The sequence below is a fragment of the Pygocentrus nattereri genome, chromosome 6 (assembly GCF_015220715.1).
Source record: "Pygocentrus nattereri isolate fPygNat1 chromosome 6, fPygNat1.pri, whole genome shotgun sequence".
Classification (NCBI taxonomy): domain Eukaryota; kingdom Metazoa; phylum Chordata; class Actinopteri; order Characiformes; family Serrasalmidae; genus Pygocentrus; species Pygocentrus nattereri.
This window is the reverse complement of record NC_051216.1, coordinates 47,523,612-47,544,057: the sequence shown is the minus strand read 5'-3', so window position 1 is coordinate 47,544,057 and position 20,446 is coordinate 47,523,612. Positions and strand designations below refer to the sequence as shown.

General features: G+C 43.8%; 2 protein-coding genes across 3 annotated transcripts in view; one reads left to right on the top strand and one right to left on the bottom strand.

Moving 5' to 3' along the window:
* The window catches only part of mospd2 (motile sperm domain containing 2), a 32,357-nt gene extending 31,212 nt beyond the window's left edge, over window positions 1-1,145 (top strand). The window contains exons 14-15 of the mRNA XM_037539009.1: window positions 286-388; window positions 625-1,145. Of these exons, the coding sequence (XP_037394906.1) occupies window positions 286-388; window positions 625-756 (235 nt within the window). The 3' untranslated portion in view covers window positions 757-1,145. The remainder of the gene's footprint in view (window positions 1-285; window positions 389-624) is intronic.
* Window positions 1,146-13,914: 12,769 nt separating this feature from the next.
* On the bottom strand, window positions 13,915-20,420 carry LOC108443132 (ankyrin repeat and SOCS box protein 9). 2 transcript variants are annotated; one of them, XM_017723575.2, is made up of 5 exons: window positions 20,307-20,420; window positions 18,985-19,249; window positions 17,463-17,542; window positions 15,703-15,810; window positions 13,915-14,395 (listed from the first exon to the last, which is right to left on the bottom strand). In XM_017723575.2, exons 2-5 carry the CDS (start codon window positions 19,052-19,054, stop codon window positions 14,285-14,287), a joined length of 369 nt encoding a protein of 122 aa, XP_017579064.1. In that variant the 5' UTR covers window positions 19,055-19,249; window positions 20,307-20,420; the 3' UTR covers window positions 13,915-14,284. The 2 variants fall into 2 exon arrangements, with proteins under 2 accessions (XP_017579064.1, XP_017579065.1); XM_017723576.1 differs by having other exon boundaries at window positions 18,985-19,239; window positions 20,307-20,408.
* Between the last annotated feature and the right edge of the window lie 26 nt (window positions 20,421-20,446).

Below are 20,446 nucleotides of genomic sequence, written 5' to 3'. Positions count from 1 at the left end.
AGAGTGGACAGTGAGTGGACACAGTGTTTAAAAACTCCTGAAGTGTCTGATCCACTCGCACCAGCACAACACTAACATCACCACCACATCGGCGTTACCGCAGTGCTGAGAATGACCCACCACCCAAATACAGCCTGTTCGGTCAAGGCCCATGGGGTCCTGACCACTGGGGGGGGCTGGTAAATTTGATTCGATGCTTCTTTAAACTGTGATTCAGTGGAGTTTCCTTGACGGACCGTCCTGTGGTTTTGTTTGACGTTCTGCTGAAACGTTTCTCTGCTCCAGGCTCCGGTGTCATGTTCTCGAGAGTCCCAAGTCTATTTTGAGCAGTCCGAGCGACAGTCTGTCCAGCACGCCTACCGGTGACACCCAGGACCTTCAGACAGCAGTAAGTAGACTGACGCTTTTGACCGCAGGAGCGTACAGCGCCCCGTTACGTAACCCGCTGTAGTGTTGCAGGCTTTATCTGTCTCCTTTAGACTCGTCATGTGTGATTTGAAGGATGTGCTGTAAGGACTGTAACTGATGTAGGCCTCCAGATGTGCACCGACTACTGCCTTGCAGTACAATATTAGCTGCATCTCTCAGAAGCTCCTCCCTTCACTTCTCCTTTTGTTGTCACAGCTGATGCGCCTCATGGTCAGTAACTCCCGCTTGGAGCAGAAGCTGGACGCGTGCTTGTGGCTGCAGAAGGTTCTCCTGGTGCTGGTGTCCATCCTGATGGCCTTCACCATCTACTCGCTGTGGACATCGTAACCCCGGCAGGCCTCAGAACCTCACGCTCAGCTAATACGAGCTCGCCCTAAAACACTGGCCAGTCAGCTACCGAGGATGCCTGTGTCACCATGGAGACCATCACGGAGACCGTTCCCGTGCACGCACTGCCACATGTCGCCGGGCATGCTGGGTAAACAGCATCCTCTGGCTCTGTGCTCGGAGCTAACCAAAGAGAGCAGAGCTTACCTGTGATTGAAGGCATAATAATGTATTTTTGTTATTCATCATGAAGTAACGGCGTAATTTATATCAGATGTAATGTAGCTTGTATAGTAATTGTTTAGCAATAGAACTTTATGATCAACTGTACAAATTGAAGATGCAGGTTTATAAAAAAAATAAAATGCTCTTTTTGTTATTTCACTGCACAGTCGTTATGTGTAATGTTCAGTGCACTTGTACAGCTCATATGCAGATATTAAGTACGTTATCACGGCCAGTGAGTGGAAGCACAAGGTGGGTGTTTCTAATAAAGTGGCCAGTGAGTGGAAGCACAAGGTGGGTGTTTCTAATAAAGTGGCCAGTGAGTGGAAGCACAAGGTGGGTGTTTCTAATAAAGTGGCCAGTGAGTGGAAGCACAAGGTAGGTGTTTCTAATAAAGTGGCCAGTGAGTGGAAGCACAAGGTGGGTGTTTCTAATAAAGTGGCCAGTGAGTGGAAGCACAAGGTGGGTGTTTCTAATAAAGTGGCCAGTGAGTGGAAGCACAAGGTGGGTGTTTCTAATAAAGTGGCCAGTGAGTGGAAGCACAAGGTGGGTGTTTCTAATAAAGTGGCCAGTGAGTGGAAGCACAAGGTAGGTGTTTCTAATAAAGTGGCCGGTGAGTGGAAGCACAAGGTAAGTGTTTCCAATAAAGTGGCCAGTGAGTGGAAGCACAAGGTAGGTGTTTCTAATAAAGTGGCCAGTGAGTGGAAGCACAAGGTAGGTGTTTCTAATAAAGTGGCCAGCGAGTGGAAGCACAAGTTAGGTGTTTCTAATAAAGTGGCCAGTGAGTGGAAGCACAAGGTAAGTGTTTCCAATAAAGTGGCCAGTGAGTGGAAGCACAAGGTAGGTGTTTCTAATAAAGTGGCCAGTGAGTGGAAGCACAAGGTAGGTGTTTCTAATAAAGTGGCCAGCGAGTGGAAGCACAAGGTGGGTGTTTCTAATAAAGTGGCCAGTGAGAGGAAGCACGAGGTAGGTGTTTCTAATAAAGTGGCCAGTGAGTGGAAGCACAAGGTAGGTGTTTCTAATAAAGTGGCCAGTGAGTGGAGGCACGAGGTGGGTGTTTCTAATAAAGTGGCCAGTGAGTGGAAGCACGAGGTGGGTGTTTCTAATAAAGTGGCCAGTGAGAGGAAGCACGAGGTAGGTGTTTCTAATAAAGTGGCCAGCGAGTGGAAGCACAAGGTAGGTGTTTCTAATAAAGTGGCCAGTGAGTGGAAGCACGAGGTAGGTGTTTCTAATAAAGTGGCCAGCGAGTGGAAGCACAAGGTAGGTGTTTCTAATAAAGTGGCCAGCGAGTGGAAGCACAAGGTAGGTGTTTCTAATAAAGTGGCCAGCGAGTGGAAGCACAAGGTAGGTGTTTCTAATAAAGTGGCCAGTGAGTGGAAGCACAAGGGAGGTACTTTTCTGTATAATTAAATGGTTTAATAATTCAGAGCAGTTTGGAGTGAAATGCTCTGTTAAGAATTGACTTTAAAAATGTTTATATTTGTGTTGTTATGGCGACCCCTGGTTCCCATCACCACCACTGTAAAGACATCTGAACTGTTTCACACCAGACTGCTCTGAATCTTCTTTACACCTCACACTGAGTTGTGCATAATTCTTTGAAAGGTTGGTGGGATTCTCCTTTGAAGTCTCTGTCTCCGTCAGCAAGACATGATCAAAATCGATCACCATCTCTATCCAGCTCGGCCTCCTTCAAGCGCGCAATTTCAGCAGCGCACAGCGTTTTATATCGAGAACCAGATCTTTCAGAGGAAATTGCTCGTAAGAGTGCACAACGTATGCGTTACTGGGTTCCATCAGAAGGTGCTGCCGCCGCTGTCTGGGCTCTAAGTGCTCTATAAGTGGACCACAGTGAACCCTTTTGCCTCTTGAAAGGATGTAGAGATAAAAGCTCCAGCCCTGAGTTTAAGTAAGGTCACTTCGGAGCCTTTTCCACCGTCGCTGTAAAGCCCGGCATCGTTTCTGTGGCTCGTGTTTGAATCTAAGTCCAGTGCATAATGAAAAGCAGTACATCAGCTGCTAATTGCACAACAGAGACATGAACTCCGCCCACTCAGAGTACAGCAAGGTTTATTGGTCCCCTGGGGGCCAGTTCAGCTGTTCCTGGGTAGCAGAAGGTCCAGCGGTCACAAAATAAAAGAGAAAGAATAAATGAAGTATCGGACACACACAGTGGCCCTTATTCATTAAAGTGGCGTAAGAAAACACAGAATTGATTTTAATAATCTGTGCTCTGTAAATGATAAATGATATGTAAATGAGGCGCTGGTAGGCCGGCGCTTGATTTCACGCACCAAAGCGGATTCATTAGTTGCGCCAAAATCTCAGCTTCTTTCTTACCTGCAGAGATTTTGGTTCAAACGGTGAATCCGTTCAAGCGCCGGCCTACCAGCGCCTCATTTACATATCATTTACATGAAGCACGCCCTAATTCTTGCGGATCTTTCAGAAGGGAGCCACTAAAGCGACAGCGTTCAGAGCGCCTGTAGGTGGAGATTGAGCGGTTACCTACTGACCAAACTTTATAGTGTTAAAATTACAACAAATAATAAGAATAAAATGTACTTAACTGGTGACACTTTACTGTAGGGAGCTGTTCATAACACATACATAAGCTTGTCTTGACAGCTGACATAACACTACATAAATGTTTATAAATGATTATTACAATAGGCATCAGGTCATAAACACTACTCTAGCTAACTTTGATCAAAACTGGCTAATGTAAACTTTATAACGAATGACGCCTATTGGAATAAGTATATATAAACCTTTATGTAGGGTTCTATCAGTTGATATGTCAAGCTTACGTAGTTGTCATGTAGCCTTATGGACAGTGCCCTACAGTAAAGTGTGATGCTTAATTGTTTAGTGTGATTATTTTTCCACCCACGCAGACACGGGGAGAACATGCAAACTCCACACAGAGAGGACCCTGGACGCCCGGCCCGGGAATCGAACCCAGGCCCTCCTTGCTGTGAGGCGACAGCGCGACCCACCATATTTATTTTTTTGTGAGTTCAGTATAAAATAAAAGCGCAGTGCACTGTATCGTTAAATGCTGCACGTTTTTATATCAACAAGCATTAGTAAAGTAATTGCACACACTTTTGTACTGAATTACCATTTGCACAATTATTAGTCTTATTTTCTACACTCACTGGCCACTTTATTAGGTACCCCTTGCTAGTAAAAGGCTGGACCCCCTTTTGCCTTCAGAGCTGCCTTAATTCTTCGTGGCCCATTGTGTATGTGTACAGCTCACGCTCAGTGGCCACTTTATGAGGTCCACCCACCTTGTATCCACATTTATCGGCTGTTTAATGAGCTCCTTTTACCATATAGATGCACTTTGGGGTGAACATGAGCCACCACCCTAATAATGCTTGCTCAGTAATGGTCCAGAGAAACAGACGGACTACAGCCGCATTGTAGAAACACAAAGTGCATAAACCTGATCAAATGAGTGTGGATGAAGGGAGGTGGACCTAATGAAGTGGCAGGTTAAGTGATACTTTTTAAATCCCACAACCGGGAAATTCCACCTCCAAATTTAACCCATCCGTGAAGTGAAACACCACATACACTAGGGGGCAGTGAACACACTTGCCCGGAGCAGTGGGCAGCCCTATCCACGGCGCCCGGGGAGCAATTGTGGGTTAGGTGTCTTGCTCAAGGACACCTCAGTCATGGACTGTTGGTGCTGGGGATCGAACCAGCAACCTTCCGGTCACAGGACCAGTTCCCGAACTTCCAGCCCACGACTGCCCCCATGTGGATGTACACAGTACAGTACAATAGTCACCAACCACCCTTTATTTACAGCCATAACAGTCATTAAGTACAAGAACAAGAAGCCTCAACAACTAAATCTAATCTCTTCATTCTAGCTTTCATTCTTCTCAGGAGCCTCACTTTCAGCTCCTCAAAGAACCTGCAGACACGCCTCCAAAGCTCAGTCTGAGAAGCTGGTTGATGATTTTCTGAACTAATCAAACCCATTCAGTGGTGCTGAGGTCTGGACTCTGGGGCGGTCAGTCCATCGTCCAGCTTCTTTGGTTGATGTGTCCGTCTCCTTTTCTCAGTGAGGTTCTTCTTGATCAGCTACACGTCCTTTCAGACCCACAGCGCTGAGTGGTCTTCTCACAGTGGAAGGATGGACAGAAACACCTGTGGATGTTTTCAGATCTGAAGCAGCTTGATCTTCTCCTCTCTCTCAGAGATCAAAGATTGAAGTGCTGTTTATCTGTTGGGGGCAGTTTTGGGGTCGACCAGCTCTTCCAGGTGATTGTTAGGAGCCTTGTTTTTGCTGTAGCTTTTAAGCACTTTTTTTTTTGGGCTCCAGTTTTAGAAACTCTTGTTTTTCCTTTTACTTTCTCGTTCCTGATTCAAGTGCGTTGTCTTGCATCTAACCTGCTCAGAAATATCAACTCTAGCTCTTTCAGATGCTCATGTGTGAGACGGTAGCTGCTTGTCTGAAGCCTAATGTCAGGGTCACATTTGGGATCAGCTTTTATTGGGAGCACAGCTGTTTGGAGGGTGGAACTGTTTAATGAGTTGAACTTCTATTTCGTTGTTGAAGCTTCTGTGTAATTTTCTGTTAAATATATCTTTCCTGCTTTTTTTTGTGGTGCTGAAAAATGAATAACAGCGAACGGATGAATGAACAAATTTTCAGCAGCTGACAGTGACTGCCTTGTTTGTAAGCAGATGAAGATCCACTTGATCTATAATAGACCATCTCAATGTTCTCAATCAGTGGAGCTCAGGCTGATTGCGTGTTCAGCTCGGTGAGCCGAGAGTGGAGGAGGTTTCAGGAGACGCCAGATTAGATGCTAGTTCAGAGGAAGCAAACGGATCAATAGAGTTAATAAGAGCTGCACATGCCGGTATTGATGCTGCAGGATGGCTTGTTTTCTTGTTTTCTACCACCTCTTTGCAAGAAGTAGGTCACAGTGGGTCGTTCTTATTCTTATCATAGTTCATACCTTCCAGACATCGGAGAACATAACAAAGATTATTGATTCATTTCTAACTTTCTTCCCTCACTCCTATAAAAATCTGAACTGTGCTGGTAAACAGCTTTGTTTTATTTATGAATTTCAGGAGCTTTATTTAACCGTCGTGTTGCGGAGAAGAAGCCGTGAACAGCTATCTTGGGCTTTGTTTTACGACTCTTCAGTCTTTCAGGCCTCCAGCAGTTCAGGCACTGCAGGGTGATTTGTCACTATCAATCAGCATCGGCTGAGACAATCTGGGCAGCCGTCCACAACCTGAGGCCACACTGGATCACCCGAAACATATCCATGAACTGACTGAATAAAAGTCAATGATGTAAATACTGACCACTGAGCCCATTCTGATCTCCTATTATCTGCTGTTGGAACAAATGGACAGACAACAGAACCTTTCATCCCACATGTCTGGTTTCAGTTAAAGGAACCACAAGACCCCTAAGCCCAATAACCACAGGTCCAGTGTCTACAAGTCTTCTGGACCCCTAAGCCCAATAACCACAGGTCCAGTTTCTACAAGTCTTCTGGACCCCTAAGCTCAATAACCACAGGTCCAGTGTCTACAAGTCTTCTGGACCCCTAAGCGCAATAACCACAGGTCCAGTTTCTACAAGTCTTCTGGACCCCTAAGCCCAATAACCACAGGTCCAGTTTCTACAAGTCTTCTGGACCCCTAAGCCCAATAACCACAGGTCCAGTGTCTTCAAGTCTTCTGGACCCCTAAGCGCAATAACCACAGGTCCAGTTTCTACAAGTCTTCTGGACCCCTAAGCCCAATAACCACAGGTCCAGTTTCTACAAATCTTCTGGACCCCTAAGCCCAATACCCACAGGTCCAGTTTCTACAAGTCTTCTGGACCCCTAAGCCCAATAACCACAGGTTCAGTTTCTACAAGTCTTCTGGACCCCTAAGCCCAATACCCACAGGTCCAGTTTCTACAAGTCTTCTGGACCCCTAAGCCCAATAACCACAGGTTCAGTTTCTACAAGGCTTCTGGACCCCTAAGCCCAATAACCACAGGTCCAGTTTCTACAAGGCTTCTGGACCCCTAAGCCCAGCAACAGATCCACTTCTTATAAACACTCCTGCTGGACCCATGACCATTCTTGTCTGGACTACAGCAGACTGTAGGAACCTAACGAGCTTTAACTCACCGACTCACTGGCCTTCTTAAAGATTTGTTGGATGTAACTGCTGCATACCAGCACCACCTGCTGGACACTGACTGTATTGTTGTGGACGGCACAGACCTCCTGAACCAGGACACCAGGTTTAATTTATGCTGTTGCCAATGACGTCACATATACAGATTTGTATTGGAGTATATTACTTCACGGAATTATCATGATGAACGTTCTCTCAATGTGTTGTGGCTGAGATGAGAACATTGATAAGTTAATAAATGTTTTTATTATGCTGAAATGGGACTCCATGCAGCTGAGGCCTCCCAGACACCCCTTCCCATTTCAGCCTCTCTTCCATTGATTGGTTTCTGTTTCCTCTGATTATCTCCATCCTGAAGTGACTCTCGAGATGACTTCTCCAGGAACGGCTTGATTGAGCTTTGATTTGGGACGGGGTCCAGGGGTGCAGAAATATTATCGTACTATCAGCTGTTTATGCAGACGGAGAGAACTAATTATTTTCTGTGATTGCGCCGTCATAACAAGCAATTATGATTACAATGTGATTAGAGTTTTGGTAGAAATTGCAGGAAATGCAGTGAAGAACATTCTTTGTGGTCTAATTCATGTTTTTGTAACTTTCTAATTAAGGATGTTCAGAATTCAGTGCTGTGCAGAAGTCAGAGACCCCTGTTCGTTTAGTTAATTTCCTGTCAAAATGACCGTTAAGTTTAATTTCATTTTTCAGGTGATGTTTCTGAGATTGCAACCCCATTTCCAAAAAAGGTGGAACGATGTGCAGAATTTAAATATAAATATGATCTGCAAGTCAAGTAAACCATATTTTTAAAGGAAAATGCTACAAAGAAAACATATCAAATGTTGAAATTGAGAAATTCTATTGCTTTTTTGAAAAATATAGGCACATTTTGAATTTTACGTCCACAACATATTCCAAAAATGTTGGGACGGGGTCTGTTTACCGCTGAGCTTCATCACCTCGTCTTTAACAGCTCTGTCAGTGTTTGGGAACTGAGGAGACGCTGCTGCAGCTCTGACAGTGAAATGTTTTCTGTTCTTGTTTGATGCAGGATTTCAGCTGCTCATCAGTTTCAGGAGCTCATTTGTCGTATTTTTTATTTCATAACCTGTCAAATGTTCTCAGTGGTGACTGGTCTGGACTGCAGGCAGGTCAGTTTAGTGCCTGGGCTATTTTAACAGCAATGCTGCTGTAATACATGCAGAATGTGGTTTGGCATTGTCTTGATGAAATAAGGATTTCTCTGAAAAAGACGTCATCTGGATGGCAGCGTATTTAGCCAAAACCTGTATATATCTTTCAGCATTAATGGCACCTCCACAGATGTGCACATCACTCATACCATGTGACTAATGTCTCCCTGTAACAAGCTTAGTCGTCTTCAGCCCAGAGGACACAGTGTCCATGATTTCCAAAAGGAAATTCCAATGTTGGTTCGTTGGACCGCCGGACACTTTTCCACTTCCCCTCAGTTCATTTTAAATGAGCTCAGGCCCAGAGAAGGTGGCAGCGTTTCTGGATCCTGTTTATATTTGGTTTCTTCTTTGTGTTTTAGAGTTTTAATATGCATTTGCATCACAGACTGGTTTTCAGAAGTGTTTCTGAGCCCATGCAGTGATTTCTGTTGTTCTTGAATTATTTCCCTATTTGATGGTGCAGCCTTTCACAGAGTGGTGACCCCTCCTCATCTTTACTTCTGATAGACTCCGCCTCTCTGAGATGCTCTTTATACCCAGTCATGTTATTGACCTGTTATAAATCAACCACCAGGTATACTATTATCCATACACCATATACTATTTTAAGTCAATATAGGGTTTAAATGATTTGCACATTATTGAATATTGTTTTTATTTACATTTTGCACAGCATCACGTTTTTTTGTGAAGTGGGGTTGTAGATGTAAGATCATCCATTCGCATAGGGAACGAGAAAAAATGACGAAAATCTACAGAGAAAATGTGTCTCCTAAGAACCACCTGGAAGACCTGCTAGACACCGAAACTGCCCCCATCAGATAAACAGCACTTAAAGCTCATATCATGGTTTTAAATGTTTATATTTTTGCTATAATTGTAAAGTTATATTGCAGAAAAAGCATCCACCACTATTATATTCAAAAAGTATTTCTAAATTAATATAATAGTAGATAATAAAACACTGAACCTCCCAACTGGGGCAAAAGTAAAGTGCATGAATGCAGGTATTGAGAATGTTTCAGATCTACTGAACGTCTGTTTATCGCTTTAATTTATGCCGTGTTAGAAGGAAAGCCGTCGTACCTGCACTGTGCTGGAGCTCTGGAACCAACACGTTCCTTAGAAGAAGACTTCTGAGTCAAAGAGTTTGACTTAGTGTCAAAGTGTTTATATCCAATATAGTTCTCATATTCACAAACGTTGGTGACGGAGGACGAACTACTTCAGCTTAACCAGCATCAAGACCTCTGTGACCCCTAAAACTGACCGACAGATGATGATAATTATGTTTACAAGAAAAGAAGAACATGTACTTAAAACCATTGTGCAACAACAGTTTTGGAAACATATGAAATATTTTAAAATATTTAAAAATATTAAATTTCAAAGATGAAACTTTGTGTAATCTGACGTAAAAAGTACATCCTCCAACAAATGAACCTGTTATTGACATTTTTTTAAATGGAGCCAATTGAGTTCTAGTGCTGTATTTAGACACACGTAAAAAAGATGGTTCTTCAAGGGATCTTTAGTAAAGACAGAGGTTCTATATAGAACCATGAACACTCAAAGTAAAGCATGATTAAACAGTTCTTTGCCTGGTGAAATGGTTCTTCGGATTGATGTAGAATGTGCTATATATGGTTCTATATAGAACCCAAAAAGGTTGACCATCAATCTGAAGAACCATTCCACCACACAAAGGGTTTTTGGTGCTATATAGAACCTTTTTCTTTATTTGTACCCTTGAAGAACCTTCTTTTTTAAGAGTGTTGATGGAGGACTCTTGGACAGAGCTGGTGGGAGGTTTCAGACTTTCCTTCTCTCCCTCATGTCCTCCTCTCTCACAGCCCCAGCTTTGGAGAACCCCGGAGAGAAGCCCTCAGGCATCTTTCAGAGAAAACTGACCCCAGCGCAGGCCTCAGCTCGCAGCCCCGAGAAGAAACGAAGCGTCATGCTCCAGTGGTGAAGCTAGCCACGCTCCGGTGTAGCCCAGGAGGATGCCAGCACCTGAGGGGATCTGAGCAGGATCAGCAAAGACTAGCCAGAGAAGAGGGTCATGTTCTGCTGTCAGAAACCTCACCGCTGGGAGGAGCCGAACGTCTCGCCAGCTTTCCAGAGAAGAAAGCGGTTATTTCAGTACCGTCCTCACAACAGCAACTTCGGCCCCAGAGCAATGATGCTGGCTTCACCAGAGCTTCCGGTCTTGGACTGGATGCTTTTTATTGTCCTCCCTGCTCTATTATAGAACATTCTGTGTAAAGCAGAAGGACGGCGGTCCTGATCTCAATGAGGTTCAGTTGGTGAGGTCAGCGGGCTGCAACCAATGAGACACATTTGGAAACGGGTGATAATTACACGAAACCTGGCAAGAACAAAACTAGAGACAAACTAACACAACAAGAAACAGGTGTTGTGGATAACAAGGGGGCGGGGCTGAGCTGAGGAAGCGGAGCCAAAACATTATAAAGAGATAGTGATTTTCAGATGTTTTGTCTTAATATGTGGAAAAACCACCAATTCGAGTCGACCCTCGATAATAACTTTATCTTTCCTCACATGGTTTTATTTTTATCAGTTATTATTTTCTTATTATTCTTTCATTTCTGTTTCTCATGCAGGTAATTTCGTGTAACTTGTCAAAGTAGATTTCTACATGTAATCACATCAAATGTAACACCACAGGTGTAACTGATCACGTGGAGAAACAACATCTCGTCACATTTGATCAATATTGTTTCACATTTTACTTGTGAACCTGTGATCACGTGTAAAATGCAGGTGACCGTTTCTTCAAGGTGAAATCAGGTTTACGGTCTACAGTTCATCACCATCACAATGCAAAAAACAATGTTTGTGTGTCGTTAATCACTTGTTTATTGTGCTGTTGCTGATCAGGCTCCGCCCATCCACCAACTACAAGTGTGTGGCTCTGCTGGACTGTTCCTGCTACCACAGCACGTTTTACACTGATGGGTCAGGATTGGAAAGCAGGTCACCAGGAGGATGAATCTCCAGGAGTAGAGTGGATCTCTCAAGAAATCCTGGACCCTGGTGGATCACCCCATTAACAGATTGAATCTCCAGGATGTATTTGGACTTGTATTTTGGATCAGAATGGACTTTCAAAGAAGGTTGGACCCAGAAATAAAGCAGATCCTCAGGAGAAGGTTGGATCTCCAGGGGGAAACTGGACCCCTTAGGAATATAACAGGTTTCCAGGAGAAGCTTATATCTCCAGGATTAGGATGGATCTTCAGAAGAAGGTTGGGTCCTTGGGTGCTTCAGGAGAAAGTTGGATCTCTAGGAGTAGGATGGATTTCTAGGAGAAGGTTGGATCTCCATAAAAAGCATGGATCTCCAGGAGCAGAGTGGATGCATAAGAGAAGAATGACTCCCTATGAGTAGGATGGATAACCATAATAAGGTTGGATTCCCTGGAAGCAGGTTAGATCAACTGAAGAGAAGTGGATCTCTCCATGTAAGGTAGATACCCTGGAGGAAATTGGATCTCCAGGAGAAAATTGGACCCCTTAGGAGTTCACAGAAGAAACCTGGATCTCCAGGATTAGAGTGGATCCTCAGGAATAGCATGGGTCTCTGGGAGAAGAGTGGATCCATAAAAGGAGAATGATTCTCCATTAATGGAATGGATGACTCTAAGGTTAGATCAACTGAAGAGAAGAGAGTAGATACCCTGGAGAAGTTGGATCTTCAGGAGTAGGTTGGTTGGGTGCTGATTGGCCTCCTGAGCTCTTATCCTGGAGCAGGGAAGGTTTGCTTGTCTGTTCATATTTTAGATGTTAATCTGTTTGTTATATCACTACAAGATGGTGCGCTGAGCTCTCAGACCGTCTCTGCTCCACTTCCAGACTGAGGACAGAAGAGGGAATACGTTCAGTATGTTAACTCCTAGGACACTGGTTTTGCTTTTTTCCTGCTTCGTTTTCTCTCTCTCTCTCTCTCTCTCTCTCTCTCCCTGCCTTTCTCTCTCTCTCTCTCTCTCTCTCTCTCTCTCTGTCTCTCTCTCTTTCTCTCTCTGTCTCTCTCTCTCTCTCTCTCTGTCTCTCTCTCTCTCTCTCTGTCTCTGTCTCTCTCTCTCTCTCTCTCTCTCTCTCTCTCTCTCTCTGTCTCTCTCTCTCTCTCTCTCTCTGTCTCTCTCTCTCTCTCTCTGTCTCTGTCTCTCTCTCTCTCTCTCTCTCTCTCTCTGTCTCTGTCTCTCTCTCTCTCTCTCTCTCTCTCTCTCTCTCTCTGTCTCTCTCTCTTTCTCTCTCTCTCTCTGTCTCTCTCTCTTTCTCTCTCTGTCTCTCTCTCTCTCTCTCTCTGTCTCTCTCTCTCTCTCTCTGTCTCTGTCTCTCTCTCTCTCTCTCTCTCTCTCTCTCTCTCTGTCTCTGTCTCTCTCTCTCTCTCTCTCTCTCTCTCTCTCTCTGTCTCTCTCTCTCTCTCTCTCTCTCTGTCTCTCTCTCTCTCTCTGTCTCTCTCTCTCTCTCTCTCTCTGTCTCTCTCTCTCTCTCTGTCTCTCTGTCTCTCTCTCTCTCTCTGTCTGTCTCTCTCTCTCTCTCTCTCTCTCTCTCTCTCATTAAGAACTCGCCTACTCCTGAGTGTGATTGGCTGGAGTCCCATGAACAGACGTGGTCTGACTGGCTGGCTCCGGGTGCATTGGGCTGCTCCCACGTCCTCCAGGCTTACCTCCACGGCAGCTTGGGGTGTGTTTTGTCTTTGTCTCTCTAGCAACTCGGCAGCTGAGCTCATGTTACGCTGTTGCCTCAGCAGATTACCAGCCAGACCAACGGCCACCCGTAACGTCACTAACTGCTTCTCCTGACTCCCCTGAACTCCTGAACATGCACAAACACACAGTCTGAACATTTATATGAACTCATATCAACTTCTTAAAATAATGCAGCTGTTTTCTCATCACTCGAGCACTTTATCAGTCCTCACCAGCGTCAGGTTCACAGCTCCTGTTAATCTGCGCAGGAATACCACTGCAATATTTTTGAAACTATATATATATATATATATACAGTACTGTGCAAAAGTCCTGGCACCCAAGACACATTTTCACATTTATTTGTGTAGTTTGTGTTTATTTGCTAAGAAAAATGTTAATATTTGAATAAACAAAATTTATAGAATATTAATTACTAATGATTATGATTATGACTTTATTCTAATGTATATTGTGATAAACTCACTGCTGAGGTCAACTGTTTACAAATTTATATATATATATATATATAGTCACTGTCCAAAGAAAAGCATGTATCTCCATTTTCATTGATTTTTATTTTTCCACATAATTTCAACACACCTGTCCTTTAGGTCGTGTGAATTTCATGATGAATGGACCAATAGAAATGCTCTAAAATCACTTTCATTTAAAATCTCTTCACATTAACTTACACTGTGTTTTTGCCTTCTCCTGTAAAGTGACCAATTTGGAGATACTGGTTTTCCTTTGGACAGTGACGTGTGTATATACAGTATACATACATATACATATATATATATTTATATATGTATATTTTTGCACATATTCTGAATGACAAAGTTCACTTTGACTTTGACTTTAATATCATTAATTTAGACATCAGAAAAACGGAAAATGGGCTTTACATAATCAAGCATGTCCCCTTTTAATGAGTGAATAACACAAATTCCCACTCCTGTGTTAGCAGATAAAACACCTAAACTACACGCGAAACACAATGAAGTGAAGTTTAGAGGAAATCGGAAAGAAGCTCCTGGAAACCAGTGACTTCAGCTTATAGCACGCGGGATGAAGTAATGAATATTAAACAGTGAGCAGCCTGTGCGTGATTAGACCGCAGCTCCATTTCTCTCCCCTTAGCTGCAGAAACCCGTCACGTGTCCCAGACAAACTGAGCTGTTTGGGCTTAACGTTGCTCTGGGGAGTTTAATCATCCCTGAGGTGGAGCTCCATTCTGGAGTAACAGGCTCACACAGGTCTCATGGCCTCTGTTTGAAGCCACGGAGAGAGGAGTGCTGTGGCTCACTGTGGTGGCGTTCACCTGGAGACAGAGGAAGGTACAGGCAGAGGAATATCACAACATTACCGCTCTTGTGCTGTAAAGTGAGACTCATACAGAACTTTGTCCAACCGCAGTCGCTCCAAACTGGACAGCAGAGCATGAATCATCAACAGTTAAAGGATTTCTAACTATTTCTGTTTGTTATTTACATGCTCTGAAGTTCTGTTTAAACAGTCGGAATGGATGAGGCTAAAACTCCACTGGGCCTTTTCTAGATTGTTGCTGTTCCAGGTTTATTACATACTAAGGCTTATCGTTCAGGGTCTACAGGCACTTCAACGCAAACTAATGGAGCTGTTCTGAGGTTATAGAGCTGTGGAATAAAACCAGCTTGTTAAACGGGTAAATCACGATGCCTCCATATCGGAGCGAAGCGATTCAGGAATTTAGTGAATTCTCCTCCCAGTACAAATAAAACCCCTCCCAGTATTAATAAAACACCTCCCAGTACAACTAAAACCTCTACCAGTACAACTAAAACCTCTACCAGTAGAACTAAAACTCTTCGAAGTACAAGTAAAACCCCTCCCAGTACAACTAAAACCCCTTCCAGTACAACTAAAACCCTTCCCAGTACAAATACAATCCCTCCCAGTACAACTAAAACCCTTCCCAGTACAAATACAATCCCTCCCAGTACCACTAAAACTTCTCTCAGAACAAACAAAATTCCTCCCAGTACAAACAAACAAGTCCTAGTGCAACTAAAACTCCTCCCAGTACAAGCAAGTCTTCCCAGTATAATTAAAACTCCTCCCAGCACAATGAAAACATCTCCCATTACAACAGAAACTCCTCCCAGAACAACTAAAACTCGTGATCCGTGTCTGTGAGGAAGATGGGCGAGGAAGACTCTCATGGTTGGGGATGATATGAAATGCTTAATATCAACATGGAGAGACACGACTGTACAAAGCACCCTGCAGACGAAGAGGCTGAACAGATAAACAGTCGGTAACTGGTTGCCGTGTAACGAGCTGATTTGCATATTCCGTCCCACAGCAACTGGATGTCAGTCCCACTATCCGGAGATGAATTTGACTACAGAGTGTAAATACATGTGGCTAAAATCTTATCAGGACACCATCCAGGTACCAGACACACGAAGTGACCAGGTGTAAACAGTGTCCAAGACTCCAAAGTGGAACCTCCCTAAGAGCATGAAGAAGAACCAATAAGAGGAACCAAAAGGGGACCCTCTCCTCCTCTGGGCCTCACCTGAGTGCAGTTAGATTACAAGTAGACAGGTGTTCGTTTAGGATGACCCGTTACTCTGAAGTACTCACGTTGGCTCCGTGTTCAATCAGCAGCTGGGCACATGTGGTATGTCCCTGCTGGCAGGCTGCATGGAGAGGGGTCACTCCGTCCAGAGTGGTCAGATTCACTGTCACACCCTGCCAACAAAAAGACGTCTGGTTCCATTGAAATGTAAATTCCATTCCATTCCAAATGTTAAGTCGTACTTTTCCTCCTCCTGTAAAGTTACCGTGCTGGAGATACGAGGTTTTGGGCCGACAACAGCGACATATTCGTCACCCATTGACACTGAAGTTATAAGGAGTGTTTTATCATGGACTGCTTTCGGAATGCGGCACAATACAGGACAGCCAATCAGAACAGAGCTTATTTGCATATCATATCTTCACATTGATAACTTTCAGGAGAAGGAGAAACCTACTCTACTTTTAATGTCAGTCAATGGAACCAGAATTTTTTCTTTTGGTTCATCCATCATGAAATTTACACACAATGTAAAGAGAAAGAGGCACTTTCAAATTTCAAATTATGTCAAAAACAGAAAAAAATACACACACACACACACACACACACACACACACACACACACACACACACACATATATATATATATATATATATATATATATATATATATATATATATATATCGCTGCTGTTGGAAGAAAACCTCGTATCTCCATTTTTGTAGTTTTTCAGTTTTTGATGTAATCTGAAAATGCCTTCAGTTTTTTACATTGTGTGTAAATTTCATGATGAATGGACAAAAAGAAATGGACCAAAAATGACTTGGAAAGACGTCTGGTTCCATTGACTTACATTAAAAGTAGAGTGTGTTTTTTCCTTCTCCTGTAAAGTTACTATTTTGGAGATACGATGTTTTCTTCCGACAACAGCGGTATATACATACATATATATATTACTGCAGTTTTTAATGACATAAAACCAGATAAATATCAAAAGTGAAAAAAGAACAAACTACTAACAACAATAAAAATGTTATTAAGTCTTTGTGTCCAGTGAAAAGTGTGAAAGTGCCTTATTTCATTAGCAGATAGTGCAAATCTGTACTGTCTCAATACAAGCAAACGTATCTGCCTGTGGAAATGAACACTTTCCCTACATACAACTTAAAACAACAGAAACAACGAGAATAATCTTAAAATATCCTCACACAATCTTATGGTGAGGGAGTTTTGATATGTTGACTAGACTTGAGATCAGTTTACGTAACAGTTCTTGAATTGAATTAGTAAGTTATGCGGTTCAGAAGGTCAGTGTTTGACCACTGTGCTGTGTCTACTGCTGGTCCTTCTCCAAAAGGAAAACATTAACTCTTGTGCTGCTTGTGTTGTTGCACTGAAAACAAACATACACCGCATGTCCAAAAGCATCCAGACAGCTCTTCTCATTCAGCTACTTTAAGGCCAGTCTCCATAGAAAAGCACTGACCAATAGCTCTGGAGTAGCCTGAGGTCACCATGCCCAAACCCAAGCACTGGGCTGTAGATCAGTGAAGCTGTGCTCTCTGGAGTGATGGGGCTCCATTACCTTTGAGATGGGCTGGAGTGATACAGAACTGAAGATCCAACATCAGTGACCTCACTAATGCTCAATCAAATCCTCACAGCAATGTTCCACCATCTAGTCTAAAGCCTTCCCAGAAGAGTAGCAGCAAAGTAGCTGCAAACTACCTATTAATACCATGGATTTTAGCAGGAACGCTGGTGTCTATAAACTTTTGGACAGGCAGCGTATGGGACAGGTGCTGACTCGGCTAAAACACCGACCTGGTTGATCAGCTTGCGCAAAGCCAGAAGTCTCCCGTTGAAAGCAGCGTCGTGTATCGGTGACCAGTCGGCCTCAGTGTCTGTCAACGAAAGATGGAAACAAATGACCGTCACTACTAAACAAATCAAGCATCAGGTCTGAAGTGAGCTTTTCTCCTCTTTGACTGTTTGGTCTTCTCTTACGGAGCTCCTGAAAGGACGTGGTGTAAAATCTGCTGCCCACCAGATGCTATGTGGTGAGCACCCAATACTATCAAGTGAGAACCAGATACTATGTGAAGAGCACCAGATACTATTTGTTAAGCACCCAACACAATCAAGTTAGCACCAAATACTATCAGATGAACACCCGATACTACGTGTTGAGTACCAGATGCAACCAAGTGAGCTCCAGATACTATGTGGTGAGCACCCGATACTATCAAGTGAGAACCAGATACAATTTGGTAAGCACCCAACGCAATCAAATGAGCTCCAGATACTATGTGATGAGCACTAGATACTATTTGGTGACCACCCAATACAATCAAGAGAGAATCAGGCACTATGTGGTGAGCACCCAATACTATGTTGTGAGCGCCAGATACTACTCATACTAATCATAATAATTAATATATTATATAATAATAATAAATAATAAATACATATCATATTTAAGTCGCCATGTATTGTTACTCAACAGAATGATGAAGGAAGAATATATATATGTATATATATATATATATATAAGGTGCTAATTTTATAGTATCTGGTGCTCACCAAATTTTTACCTAAAAAAATAAAAAATACACCGCATCCCTTCAGGAGCTCTGTATTTTCCTGGACACCCCCTGGATTTTCCTGGAATGCAGCACAACAATTCATTTCACTCCAGCACAGAAAATGTCCATTTCCATACATTAGCGTTTCTTACTACTTATAAACAGTGAATCATCAGGTCATTCATGGGCAAACGTGGGCTGGAGGTCAGGGAACCGGCCTCGTCACTGGAAGGTCGCCGGGTCGATCCCCAGAGCCGACAGCACGTGACTGAGGAGTTCTTGAGCAAGACACCTAACCCCCAACTGCTCCCCGGGCGCTGCGGATTGGGCTGCCCACCGCTCACTGCCCCCTAGTGTGTGTGTACTCACTAGTGTGTATGTGGTGTTTCACTGCACAGACGGGTTAAATGCGGCGGTGAAATTTCCCCGGTGTGGGACTAATAAGGGTCTCGTAATCTTAATTCTCAAGCCACGAAGGTTAATATCATGTTGTGGGCACCACTTTCCACTTAATGTTTAATCACATTACGGATCTATTTGAATGCAGCATTGGGAGTCTAGCCCAAGGACACTTACTGGTGTGCTGCGTGGGGGGCAGCGCTGGTCCCCACTACGCTACACCAACGTCCCTGATCAGCTTTCTAACCAGTTTTTCCGGAACTGAGGTGGCAGACTTAATTATACACCCTTTGCAAATGGAGAAGTTCAGTCAGACTGAGCCGCCGTTAAAGACACAGTAGAAGGGTAGGCTGGTTTCTCACCACTCATTAGAGGATTGGAGAAGTAAACAGCAGCTTCCTGTCCATCTCTCGGCTGAGGCGGCCCCGACATCCTGCTCGACGACTATCACAAACTCCTCTCTCTCTAGCGCACGACAGGCCGAGAGCCGCTGAAGCGTGGAGTCTCTGCAGGGTCCAAACTCCAAGGAGACTTTCGGGGTTTCTGTCTGCTCTCAGCTCTTACGCTCTGTGCCCGGTGGGAGTGATGTCACGTCCTCTGTAGACAATGGGTCCGACCTGCAGGAAGCTTTAGCACAGTGAGGCCGGCAGCGCCGAGATAAATAAACTCAGAGTTACAGTCAGAAGTGCTGCTGCTGTCTGCTTAGAAACAGGGCTGCAGATTTTAAGCTCTCCCAGAGAAACCGTGACATAAAGATCTCAGTGTAACACCTGGTGAAGCTTTCAGGCAACTGGGTGCACGTGGCATAATTTAGCAGTTGCATGAAGAAATACAATGATTTTACCAAATTCTGCATAATTAAATGATGAAGATGTAAACAAAGTCATTCAGAGTGGTTTGGTTTAATTTACCGAGTCAGAACCGTTCACAGTGGTGGTGATGGGAACCAGACGTCCCTCTAAAAGCTCCTACAGAAAGTTCCTACATGAACTGGTTCTGAATTCACTGCCTGATGACTGAGACGCTGTTTTATGAGAGTTTAGAGAACTTCAACTCCATTCATGGTGGAGGGAGACATGCAGGGCGCCGTGCGGCAAAATAGTCCCCAAAGAAAACTTGTTATTCCAGATTTTCCACTGTTTTCCATAATCAACATTCCATATAAGCTCAGAAGACTCGTGTAGGTTCTCTGGAGGTTCTGGATGGTAAATAAAGTGTCTATATCTGTGTTGTCGTCATGGTGATGCCTGGTTCCCATCACCACCACTGTAAAGACGTCTGAACCGTTTCACTCCAAACCCTCTCTGGGTTATGCAGGTATTTTTTATTATAATTAAAAGCCCCCCTCAGAATTCAGAATGAATTACTTTACATTTTTTCCGGTGCAGTTTGAGCCGCAGGTAAACAAACACTTACTGCACATTAACACTATTTTATAGATTTATTATATTTTTGCTATTTTTTGCGTTATTATTAGAATCTAGGCCTCCTCAGACCGCGATATGTCTCTGAATGCTGGCGTGTCGAGAGAACATCTGAGGGCAGGAGGTCGAGTTTCAGGCCGGTTACTTTGAGCTGAAGTATAAATTCGGAGATATAAGCACAAAAACTCTCAAACAGGCTACACCTGCTACATCCACAGGTCCAGCTGTAGTAGCTTAGGGGTTAAACCAGCGACACCCACCTGGAGTCAGTAGCATCCCACTGCAGCTTCAGGCCTCACACAGTCCAACCTGCGCTTTCAGCTCCCTGCACCTCGGTTTAGGAACTGCAGCCACACCTTACCCGGAACATCCAGTGCTCCTGTGAAACTCCTCCTGCACC

Excerpts from the sequence above, each read along its gene's own strand:
- LOC108443132 (XM_017723575.2), bottom strand. The coding sequence starts at position 19,054 with ATGTCGGGGCCGCCTCAGCCGAGAGATGGACAGGAAGCTGCTGTTTAC. Across the intron at positions 15,811-17,462 it reads TGCGCAAGCTGATCAACCAG|GGTGTGACAGTGAATCTGAC; the intron begins GTCGGTGTTTTA and ends TTTTGTTGGCAG. Across the intron at positions 14,396-15,702 it reads TGATTGAACACGGAGCCAAC|GTGAACGCCACCACAGTGAG; the intron begins GTGAGTACTTCA and ends CTCTGTCTCCAG.